Source organism: Heterodontus francisci, unplaced genomic scaffold (assembly GCF_036365525.1).
Source record: "Heterodontus francisci isolate sHetFra1 unplaced genomic scaffold, sHetFra1.hap1 HAP1_SCAFFOLD_374, whole genome shotgun sequence".
In the NCBI taxonomy this organism is placed as follows: Eukaryota; Metazoa; Chordata; class Chondrichthyes; order Heterodontiformes; family Heterodontidae; genus Heterodontus; species Heterodontus francisci.
The window spans coordinates 1167995-1180014 of record NW_027140800.1 but is presented as its reverse complement, the minus strand read 5'-3'; the positions used below and the strand labels follow the sequence as shown (position 1 = coordinate 1180014).

General features: G+C 50.5%; 1 protein-coding gene and 1 pseudogene across 1 annotated transcript; both read right to left on the bottom strand.

Moving 5' to 3' along the window:
- Positions 1 to 479: 479 nt before the first annotated feature.
- Positions 480 to 6741, bottom strand: LOC137361185 (zinc finger protein 35-like; annotated as a pseudogene).
- Positions 6742 to 9894: 3153 nt separating this feature from the next.
- LOC137361184 (oocyte zinc finger protein XlCOF20-like) lies at positions 9895 to 11141 on the bottom strand. The gene is made up of 2 exons (XM_068026108.1): positions 11033 to 11141; positions 9895 to 10061 (listed from the first exon to the last, which is right to left on the bottom strand). Exons 1-2 carry the CDS (start codon positions 11139 to 11141, stop codon positions 9895 to 9897), a joined length of 276 nt encoding a protein of 91 aa, XP_067882209.1.
- Positions 11142 to 12020: the final 879 nt, after the last annotated feature.

Sequence of the window (12020 nt, the reverse complement as noted above, 5' to 3'; positions counted from 1 at the left end):
AGTGAATCTCTGTCCAAACTCTGAGCAGCTGAAAGGTCTCTCCCCACTGTAAACTCACTGGTGTATCAGCAGTTTGGCTGACTGAGGGAATCTCTTCCCACACTCTGAGCAGGTGAACGGTCTCTCCCCCATTGTCAACTCACTGTTTTATCAGCAGGTAGGATGACTGAGTGAATCTCTTCCCGCACTCTGCGCAGGTGAATGGTCGCTCCCCATTGAGAACTCACTGTTGTTTCAGCAGGTATGATGCCCGAGAGAATCTCCTACAAGACACTGAGAAGGTGAATGGTCTCTCCCCAGTGTGAGCTCACAGGTATATCAGCAGGTAGGATGACTGAGTGAATGTGTTCCCAGACTCTGAGCAGGTGAACGGTCTCTCCCCAGTTTGAACTCATTGGTGTATCAGCAGGTAGGAAGACAGAGTGAATCTCTTTCCCACACTCTGAGCAGGTGAAAGGTCTCTCCACAGTGTAAACTCACTAGTGTATCAGCAGTTTGGATGACTGAAGGAATCTCTTCCCACACTCTGAGCAGTTGAATGGTCTAACCCCAGTCTCAACTGACTGTTGTATCAGCAGGTAGGATGACTGAGTGAATCTCTTCCCACACTCAGAGCAGGTCAACGGACTCTCCCCTGTGTGAGCTCACTGGTGTATCAGCAGGTAGGATGACTGGGTGAATCCCTTCCCACTCTCTGAGCAGTTGAACGGTCTCTCTCCAGTGTGATCTCACTGGTGTATCAGAAGGTAGGATGACTGAGTGAATCTCCTCCGACACTCAGAGCAGGTGAACGGTCTCTCTCCAGTGTGCACTCACTGGTTTATCAAAAAGTTGGATGACTGAGTGAATCACTTCCCACACTGTGAGCAGGTGTACGGTCTCTCCCCATTGTCAACTCACTGGTGTATCAGCAGGTTGGATGACTGAGTAATTCCTTACCCACACTCGGAGCAGGGGAATGGTCTCTCCCCAGTCTCAACTCACTGGTGTATCAGCAGGAAGGATGACTGAGTGAATATCTTCCCACACTATTCGCAGGTGAACGGTCTCTCCCCAGTGTGAAATCACTGGTGTATCAGCAAGTGGGATGAATGAGTGAATCCCTTCCCACACTCTGAACAGTTGAACGTTCTCTCCCCAGTGATAACTCACTGGTGTATCAGATGGTCGGATGACTGAGTGAATCACTTTCCGCACTCTGAGCAGGTGAAAGGTCTCTCCCCAGTGTGAACTCACTGGTGTATCAGCAGTTTGGATGTCTGAGTGAATCTCTTCCCGCACTCTGAGCAGTTGAATGGTCTCTCCCCAGTCTCAACTCACTGTTGTATGAGAAGGTAGGATGTCTGAGTGAATCTCTTCCCAAACTATGAGCAGGTGAATGGTCTCTCCCCTGTGTGAACTCACTGGTGTATTAGCAGGTAGGATGACTGAGTGAATCTCATCCCACACTCTGTGCAGGTGAACGGTATCTCCCCTGTGTGAACTCACTGGTGTATCAGCTGGTCGGATGACTGTTTGAATTACTTACCACACTCTGAGCAGGTGAACGGTCTCTCCCCATTGTCAACTCACTGTTGTATCAGCAGGTAGGATGCCTTGAGTGAATGTCCTGCCAGACTCTGAGCAGGTGAATGGTCTCGCCCCAGTGTGAACTCACTAGTGTATCATCAGGCAGGATTACTGAGTGAATCCCTTCCCACAATCTGAACAGTTGAACGGTCTCTCCCCAGTGTGAACTCACTGGTGCATCAGCTGGTCGGATGACTGAGTGAATCACTGTCCAAACTCTGAGCAGCTGAAAGGTCTCTCCCCAGTGTAAACTCACTGGTGTATCAGCAGTTTGGCTGACTGAGGGAATCTCTTGCCACACTCTGAGCAGGTGTACTGTCTCACCCCCATTGTCAACTCACTGTTTTATCAGCAGGTAGGATGACTGAGTGAATCTCTTCCCACACTCTGCGCAGGTGAATGGTCGCTCCCCATTGAGAACTCACTGTTGTTTCAGCAGGTATGATGCCCGAGAGAATCTCCTACAAGACAATGAGAAGGTGAAAGGTCTCTCCCCAGTCTCAACTCACTGTTGTATCAGCAGGTCGGATGACTGAGTGAATCACGTCCCACACTCTGAGCAGGTAGTTGGTCTCTCCCCAGTGTGAACTCACTGGTGTATTAGCAGGTAGGATGACTGAGTGAATCTCATCCCACACTCACAGCAGGTGAACGGTCTCTCCCCAGTGTGAACTCACTGGTGTATCAGCAGTTTGGATGCCGAAGGGAATCTCTCCCCACACTCTGAACTGTTGAGTGGTCTCTTCACAGTCTCAACTCACTTTTGTATCGGCAGGTAGGATGACTGAGTGAATCTATTCCTGCACTCCGAGCAGGTGAATAGTCTCTCCCCAGAGTGAACTCACTGTTGTTTCAGCAGGTAGGATGACTGAGTGAATCTCATCCCACACTCTGAGCAGGTGAACGGTCTCTCCCCAGTGTAAACTCACTGGTGTATCAGAAGGTAGGATGACTGGGTGAATCACTTCCGACACTCTGATGATGTGAATGGTCTCTACCCAGTGTGAACTCACTGGTTTATCAGCAGGTAAGATGACTGAGTGAACCTCTTCCCGTACACTGAGAAGGTGAACGGTCTCTCCCCAGTGATAACTCACTGGTGTCTCAGCTGGTAGGATGACTAAGTGAATCTCTGTCCACACTCAGAGCAGGTGAACGGTATCTCCGCAGTGTCAACATCCTGGTGCATCAGCAGGTCGGATGACAGAGTGAATCTCTTTCCCACACTCTGAGCAGGTGAAAGGTCTCTCCCCAGTGTGAACTCACTGGTGTATCAGCAGGTAGGATGACTGAGTGAATAGCATCCCACACTCTGAGCAGGTGAACGGTCTCTCCCCAGTGTGAACTCACTGGTGTATCAGCAGGTAGGATGACTGAGTGAATCCCTTCCCACACTCTGCACAGGTGAACGGTCTCTGTCAAGTGTGAACTCACTGGTGTATCAGCAGGCAGGATGACTGACTGAATCTCATCCCACACTCCGAGCAGCTGAATGGTCTCTCCCCAGGGTGAACTCACTTGTGTATCATAAGGTATGATGACTGAGTGAATCTCTTCCTACACTCTGAGGAGGTGAACGGTCTCTCCACAGTGTGAACTCACTATTATATAAGCAGGTTGGATGACTGAGTGAACCACTTCCCGCACAATGAGCAGGTGAACGGTCTCTCCCCAATGATAACTCATTGTTGTATCACCTGGAAGGATGACAGAGTGAATCTCTTTCCCACACTCTGAGCAGGTGAACGGTCTCTCCCCAGTGTGAACTCACTGGAGTATCAGCAGGTAGGATGACAGAGTGAATCTCTTTACCAGACTCTGAGCAGGTGAATGGTCTCTCCCCAGTGTGAACTCACTGGTGTATCAGCAGATAGGATGACAGAGTAAATCTAGGTCCCACACTCTGAGCAGGTGAACGGTCTCTCCCCAATGTCAACTCACTGGTGTATCAGCAGGTAGGATGACAGAGTGAATCTCTTTCCCACACTCTGAGCAGGTGAACGGTCTCTCCCCAGTGTGAACTCACTGGTGTATCAGCAGGCAGGATGACTGACTGAATCTCATCCCAAACTCTGAACAGGAGAATGATCTCTCCCCAGTGTGAACTCACTGGTGTATCAGAAGGTAGGATGACTGACTGAATCTCTTCCGACACTCTGAGCAGGTGAACGGTCACTCCCCAGTGTGAACTCACTGGTGTATCAGCAGGTAGTATGACTGAGTGAATCCCTTGCCACAATCTGAACAGGTGAACGGTCTCTCCGCAGTGTAAACATCCTGGTGCATCAGCAGGTCGGATGACAGAGTGAATCGCATCCCACACTCTGAGCAGGTGAACGGTCTCTCCCCAGTGTGAACTCACTGGTGTATCAGCAGGTAGGATGACTGAGTGAATCCCTTCCCACGCAACGAGCAGCTGAATGGTCTCTCCCCAGGGTGAACTCACTGGTGTATCAGAAGTTATGATGACTGAGTGAACCACTTGCCGCACAATGAGCAGGTGAACGGTCTCTCCCCAGTGATAACTCATTGGTGTATCACCTGGAAGGATGACAGAGTGAATCTCTTTCCCACACTCTGAGCAGGTGAACGGTCTCTCCACAGTGTGAACTCACTATTATATAAGCAGGTTGGATGACTGAGTGAATCACTTCCCACACTCTGAGCAGCTGAATGGACTCTCCCCAGTGTGAATTCACTGGTGTAGCAGCAGGTAGGATGACTGAGTGAATCCCTTCCCACACTCTGAACAGGTGAACGGTCTCTCCCCAGTTTGAACTCACTGGTGTATCAGAAGGTAGGATGACTGAGTGAATCTCTTCCGACACTCTGAGCAGGTGAACGGTCTCTCCCCAGTGTGTACTCACTGGTGCATCAGCAGGCAGGATGACTGAGTGAATCTCTTCCCACACTGTGCGCAGGTGAATGGTCTTTCCCCATTGAGAACTCACTTTTGATTCAGCAGGTATGATGCCCGAGAGAATCTCCTACAAGACACTGAGAAGGTGAATGGTCTCTCCCCAGTTTGAACTCACAGGTGTATCAGCATGTAGGATGACTGAGTAAATCCTTTCCCACACTCTGAGCAGGGGAATGGTCTCTCCCCAGTGTGAACTCACTGCTGTTTCAGCAGGTAGGATGACTGAGTGAATCACTTCCCGGACTCTAAGCAGGTGAACGGTCTCTCCCCACTGTGAACTCACTGGAGTATCAGCAGTTAGGATGACTGAGTGAACCACTTGCCGCACAATGAGCAGGTGAACGGTCTCTCCCCAGTGATAACTCATTGGTGTATCACCTGGAAGGATGACAGAGTGAATCTCTTTCCCACACTCTGAGCAGGTGAACGGTCTCTCCCCAATGTCAACTCACTTGTGTATCAGCAGGTAGGATGACAGAGTGAATCTCTTTCCCACACTCTGAGCAGGTGAACGGTCTCTCCCCAGTGTGTACTCACTGGTGTATCAGCAGGCAGGATGACTGAGTGAATCCCTTCCCGCACTCTGAACAGGTGAACGGTCTCTCCCCAGTGTGAACTCACTGGTGTATCAGCAGGCAGGATGACTGAGTGAATCTCATCCCACACTCTGAACAGGAGAATGATCTCTCCCCAGTGTGAACTCACTGGTGTATCAGAAGGTAGGATGACTCAGTGAATCACTTCCCACACTCTGAGCAGGTGAACGGAGTCTCCCCATTGTCAACTCACTGTTGTATCAGCAGGTATGATGCCTTAGTGAATCTCCTACCAGACTCGGAGCAGGTGAATGGTCTCTCCCCACTGTGAACTCACTGGTGTATCAGCAGGCAGTATGATAGAGTGAATCCCTTGCCACAATCTGAACAGGTGTACGGTCTCTCCCCAGTGTGAACTGAGTGCTGTATCAGCTGGTAGGATGACTGAGTGAATCTCTGTCCACAATCAGAGCAGGTGAACGGTCTCTCCCCAGTGTTAGCTCACTGGTGTATCAGCAGGTCGGATGACAGAGTGAATCACGTCCCACACTCTGAGCAGGTGAATGGTCTCTCCCCAGTCTCAACTCACTGTTGTATCAGCAGGTCGGATGACAGAGTGAATCACGTCCCACACTCTGAGCAGGTGAATGGTCTCTCCCCAGTGTGAACTCACTGGTGTACTAGCAGGTGGAATGACTGAGAGAATCTCATCCCACACTCTGAGCAGGTGAAAGGTCTCTCCCCTGTGTGAACTCACTTGTGTATCAGCAGGTAGGGTGACTGAGTGAATCTCTTCCCAGACTCTGAGCAGGTGAACGGTCTCTCCCCAGTGTGAACTCACTGGTTTATTAGCAGGTAGGATGACTGAGTGAATCCCTTCCCACACTCTGAGCAGGTGAACGGTCTCTCCCCAGTGTTAACTCACTGGTGTAACAGCAGGCAGAATGACTGAGTGAATGTCATCCCACACTCTGAGAAGGTGAACGGTCTCTCCCCTGTGCGAACTCACTGGTGTATCAGCAGGTTGGATGACTGAGTGAATCACTTCCCACACTCTGAGCAGGTGAATGGTCTCTCCCCAGTCTCAATTCACTGTTTTATCAGCGGGTAGGATGACTGAGTGAATCTCTTCCTACACTCTGAGCAGTTGAATGGTCTCTTCCCAGTCTCAATTCACTGTTTTATCTGCGGGTAGGATGACTGAGTGATTCTCTTCCTGCACTCTGAGCAGGTGAATGGACTCTCCCCAGTGTGAACTCACTGTTGTTTCAGCATGTTGGATGTCTGAGTGAATCTCCTCCAACACTGAGCAGGTGAACGGTCTCTCCCCTGTGTGAGCTCACTGGTGTATCAGCAGGTAGGATGACTGAGTGAATCCCTTCCCACACTCTGAACAGGTGAACGGTCTCTCCCCAGTGTGAACTCACTGGTGTATCAGCAGGCAGGATGACTGAGTGAATCTCATCCCACACTCTGAGCAGGTGAACGGTCTCTCCCCAGTGTGAACTCACTGGTGTATCAGCTGGTAGGATGACTGAGTGAATCACTTCCCACACTCTGAGCAGGTGAACGGACTCTCCCCATTGTCAACTCACTGTTGTATCAGCAGGTATGATGTCTGAGTGAATCTCCTACCAGACTCGGAGCAGGTGAATGGTCTCTCCCCAGTGTGAACTCACTGGTGTATCGGCAGGTGGTATGACTGAGTGAATCCATTCACACAATCTGAACAGGTGAACGGTCTCTCACCATTGTGAACTCACTGGTGTATCAGCTGGTAGGATGACTGAGTGAATCTCTGTCCACACTCTGAGCAGGTGAATGGTCTCTCCACAGTGTGAACTCACTGGTGTATTAGCAGGTAGGATGACTGAGTGAATCTCATCCCGCACTCTGAGCAGGTGAACAGTCTCGCCCCTGTGTGAACTCACTGGTGTATCAGCAGGTAAGGTGACTGAGTGATTCTCTTCCCAGACTCTGAGCCGGTGAAAGGTCACTCCCCATTGTGAACTCACTGGTGTATCAGCAGTTTGGATGTCTAAGGGAATCTTTCCCCACACTTGGAGCTGTTGAGTGGTCTCTCCCCAGTCTCAGCTCACAGTTGTATCAGCAGGTAGGATGACTGAGTGAATCTCATCCCACACTCTGAGCAGGTGAATGGTCTCTCCCCAGTGTGAACTCTCTTGTGTATCAGCAGGTATAATGACTGAGTGAATCCCTTCCACACTCTGAAAAGGTGAACGGTCTCTCCCCAGTGATAACTCACTGATGCATCAGCTGGTAGGATGACTAAGTGAATCTCTGTCCACACTCAGAGCAGGTGAACGGTCTCTCCGCTGTGTCAACATACTGGTGCATCAGCAGGTAGGAAGACTGTGTGAATCTCATCCCACACTCTGAGCAGGTCAACGGTCTCATCCCCAGTGTGAACTCACTGGTGTATCATCAGGTAGGATGACTGAGTGAATCCCTTCCCACACTCTGAACAGGTGAACGGTCTCTGCCAAGTGTGAACTCACTGGTGTGTCAGCAGCAGGATGACTGAGTGAATCTCATCCCACACTCTGAGCAGCTGAATGGTCTCTCCCCAGGGTGAACTCACTGGTGTATCAGAAGGTAGGATGACTGAGTGAATCTCTTTCGACAATCTGAGGAGGTGAACGGTCGCTCCACAATGTGAACTCACTATTATATAAGCAGGTTGGATGACTGAGTGAATCACTGCCCACACTCTGAGCAGGTGAACGGTCTCTCCCCAGTGTGAACTCACTGGTGTATCAGCAGGTAGGATGACTGAGTGAATCCCTTCCCACACTCTGAACAGGTGAACGGTCTCTGCCAAGTCTGAACTCACTTGTGTATCAGCAGGCAGGATGACTGAGTGAATCTCATCCCACACTCTGAGCAGCTGAATGGTCTCTCCCCAGGGTGAACTCACTGGTGTATCAGAAGGCATGATGACTGAGTGAATCACTTCCCACACTCTGAGCAGGTGAATGGTCTCTCCGCATTGTGAACTCACTGTTGTTTTAGCAGGAAGGATGACTGACTGAATCTCCGACCAGACTCTGAGCAGGTGAATGGTCTCTCCCCAGTGTGAACTCACTGGTGTATCAGAAGGCAAAATGACTGAGTGAATCTCTTCGGACACTCTGAGCAGGTGAACGGTCTCTCCCCATTGTCAACTCACTGTTGTTTCAGCAGGTAGGATGACTGAGTGAATCTCCTACCAGACATTGAGCAGTTGAATGGTCTCTCCCCAGTGTGAACTCACTGGTGTATCAGAAGGTAGGATGACTGACTGAATCTCTTCCGACACTCTGAGCAGGTGAACGGTCACTCCCCAGTGTGAACTCACTGGTGTATCAGCAGGTAGTATGACTGAGTGAATCCCTTGCCACAATCTGAACAGGTGAACGGTCTCTCCGCAGTGTAAACATCCTGGTGCATCAGCAGGTCGGATGACAGAGTGAATCGCATCCCACACTCTGAGCAGGTGAACGTTCTCTCCCCAGTGTGAACTCACTGGTGTATCAGCAGGTAGGATGACTGAGTGAATCCCTTCCCACACTCTGAACAGGTGAACGGTCTCTGCCAAGTGTGAACTCACTGGTGTATCAGCAGGCAGGATGACTGAGTGAATCTCATCCCACGCAACGAACAGCTGAATGGTCTCTCCTCAGGGTGAACTCACTGGTGTATCAGAAGGTATGATGACTGAGTGAATCTCTTCCGACACTCTGAGGAGGTGAACGGTCTCTCCACAGTGTGAACTCACTATTATATAAGCAGGTTGGATGACTGAGTGAATCACTTCCCACACTCTGAGCAGCTGAATGGATTCACCCCAGTGTGAATTCACTGGTGTAGCAGCAGGTAGGATGACTGAGTGAATCTCATCCCACACTCAGAGCAGGTGAACGGCCTCTCCCCTGTGTGAGCTCACTGGTGTATCAGCGGGTAGGATGACTGAGTGAATCCCTTCCCACATTCTGAACAGGTGAACGGTCTCTCCCCAGTTTGAACTCACTGGTGTATCAGAAGGTAGGATGACTGAGTGAATCTCTTCCGACACTCTGAGCAGGTGAACGGTCTCTCCCCAGTGTGTACTCACTGGTGCATCAGCAGGCAGGATGACTGAGTGAATCTCTTCCCACACTGTGCGCAGGTGAATGGTCTTTCCCCATTGAGAACTCACTTTTGATTCAGCAGGTATGATGCCCGAGAGAATCTCCTACAAGACACTGAGAAGGTGAATGGTCTCTCCCCAGTGTCAACTCACTTGTGTATCAGCAGGTAGGATGACAGAGTGAATCTCTTTCCCACACTCTGAGCAGGTGACCGGTCTCTCCCCAGTGATAACTCATTGGTGTATCACCTGGAAGGATGACAGAGTGAATCTCTTTCCCACACTCTGAGCAGGTGAACGGTCTCTCCCCAATGTCAACTCACTTGTGTATCAGCAGGTAGGATGACAGAGTGAATCTCTTTCCCACACTCTGAGCAGGTGAACGGTCTCTCCCCAGTGTGTACTCACTGGTGTATCAGCAGGCAGGATGACTGAGTGAATCCCTTCCCGCACTCTGAACAGGTGAAGGGTCTCTCCCCAGTGTGAACTCACTGGTGTATCAGCAGGCAGGATGACTGAGTGAATCTCATCCCACACTCTGAACAGGAGAATGATCTCTCCCCAGTGTGAACTCACTGGTGTATCAGAAGGTAGGATGACTCAGTGAATCACTTCCCACACTCTGAGCAGGTGAACGGAGTCTCCCCATTGTCAACTCACTGTTGTATCAGCAGGTATGATGCCTTAGTGAATCACCTACCAGACTCGGAGCAGGTGAATGGTCTCTCCCCACTGTGAACTCACTGGTGTATCAGCAGGCAGTATGATAGAGTGAATCCCTTGCCACAATCTGAACAGGTGAACGGTCTCTCCCCAGTGTGAACTGAGTGGTGCACCAGCTGGTAGGATGACTGAGTGAATCTCTGTCCACAATCAGAGCAGGTGAACGGTCTCTCCCCAGTGTTAGCTCACTGGTGTATCAGCAGGTCGGATGACAGAGTGAATCACGTCCCACACTCTGAGCAGGTGAATGGTCTCTCCCCAGTCTCAACTCACTGTTGTATCAGCAGGTCGGATGACAGAGTGAATCACGTCCCACACTCTGAGCAGGTGAATGGTCTCTCCCCAGTGTGAACTCACTGGTGTACTAGCAGGTGGAATGACTGAGAGAATCTCATCCCACACTCTGAGCAGGTGAAAGGTCTCTCCCCTGTGTGAACTCACTTGTGTATCAGCAGGTAGGGTGACTGAGTGAATCTCTTCCCAGACTCTGAGCAGGTGAACGGTCTCTCCCCAGTGTGAACTCACTGGTGTATCAGCAGGTGGTATGACTGAGTGAATCCCTTGCCACAATCTGGACAGGTGAACGGTCTCTCACCATTGTGAACTCACTGGTGTATCAGCTGGTAGGATGACTGAGTGAATCTCTGTCCACACTCTGAGCAGGTGAATGGTCTCTCCACAGTGTGAACTCACTGGTGTATTAGCAGGTAGGATGACTGAGTGAATCTCATCCCACACTCTGAGCAGGTGAACAGTCTCGCCCCTGTGTGAACTCACTGGTGTATCAGCAGGTAAGGTGACTGAGTGATTCTCTTCCCAGACTCTGAGCCGGTGAAAGGTCACTCCCCATTGTGAACTCACTGGTGTATCAGCAGTTTGGATGTCTAAGGGAATCTCTCCCCACACTCGGAGCTGTTGAGTGGTCTCTCCCCAGTCTCAGCTCACAGTTGTATCAGCAGGTAGGATGACTGAGTGAATCTCATCCCACACTCTGAGCAGGTGAATGGTCTCTCCCCAGTGTGAACTCTCTTGTGTATCAGCAGGTATAATGACTGAGTGAATCCCTTCAACACTCTGAAAAGGTGAACGGTCTCTCCCCAGTGATAACTCACTGATGCATCAGCTGGTAGGATGACTAAGTGAATCTCTGTCCACACTCAGAGCAGGTGAACGGTCTCTCCGCTGTGTCAACATACTGGTGCATCAGCAGGTAGGAAGACTGTGTGAATCTCATCCCACACTCTGAGCAGGTCAACGGTCTCATCCCCAGTGTGAACTCACTGGTGTATCATCAGGTAGGATGACTGAGTGAATCCCTTCCCACACTCTGAACAGGTGAACGGTCTCTGCCAAGTGTGAACTCACTGGTGTGTCAGCAGCAGGATGACTGAGTGAATCTCATCCCACACTCTGAGCAGCTGAATGGTCTCTCCCCAGGGTGAACTCACTGGTGTATCAGAAGGTAGGATGACTGAGTGAATCTCTTTCGACAATCTGAGGAGGTGAACGGTCGCTCCACAATGTGAACTCACTATTATATAAGCAGGTTGGATGACTGAGTGAATCACTGCCCACACTCTGAGCAGGTGAACGGTCTCTCCCCAGTGTGAACTCACTGGTGTATCAGCAGGTAGGATGACTGACTGAATCCCTTCCCACAATCTGAACAGGTGAACGGTCTCTGCCAAGTCTGAACTCACTTGTGTATCAGCAGGCAGGATGACTGAGTGAATCTCATCCCACACTCAGAGCAGGTGAACGGCCTCTCCCCTGTGTGAGCTCACTGGTGTATCAGCGGGTAGGATGACTGAGTGAATCCCTTCCCACATTCTGAACAGGTGAACGGTCTCTCCCCAGTTTGAACTCACTGGTGTATCAGAAGGTAGGATGACTGAGTGAATCTCTTCCGACACTCTGAGCAGGTGAACGGTCTCTCCCCAGTGTGTACTCACTGGTGCATCAGCAGGCAGGATGACTGAGTGAATCTCTTCCCACACTGTGCGCAGGTGAATGGTCTTTCCCCATTGAGAACTCACTTTTGATTCAGCAGGTATGATGCCCGAGAGAATCTCCTACAAGACACTGAGAAGGTGAATGGTCTCTCCCCAGTGTCAACTCACTTGTGTATCAGCAGGTAGGATGA

Bases quoted from the DNA above. Each gene is read 5' to 3' on its own strand.
- LOC137361184 (XM_068026108.1), bottom strand. From the start codon at position 11,141: ATGAGACCGTTGACCTGCTCAGAGTGTGGGATGAGATTCACACAGTCT. The intron at 10,062-11,032 runs GTGGACAGAGAT...TACACCAGTGAG, and splicing joins ACCGTTCACCTGCTCTGAGT to CTAACACTGGGGAGAGACCG.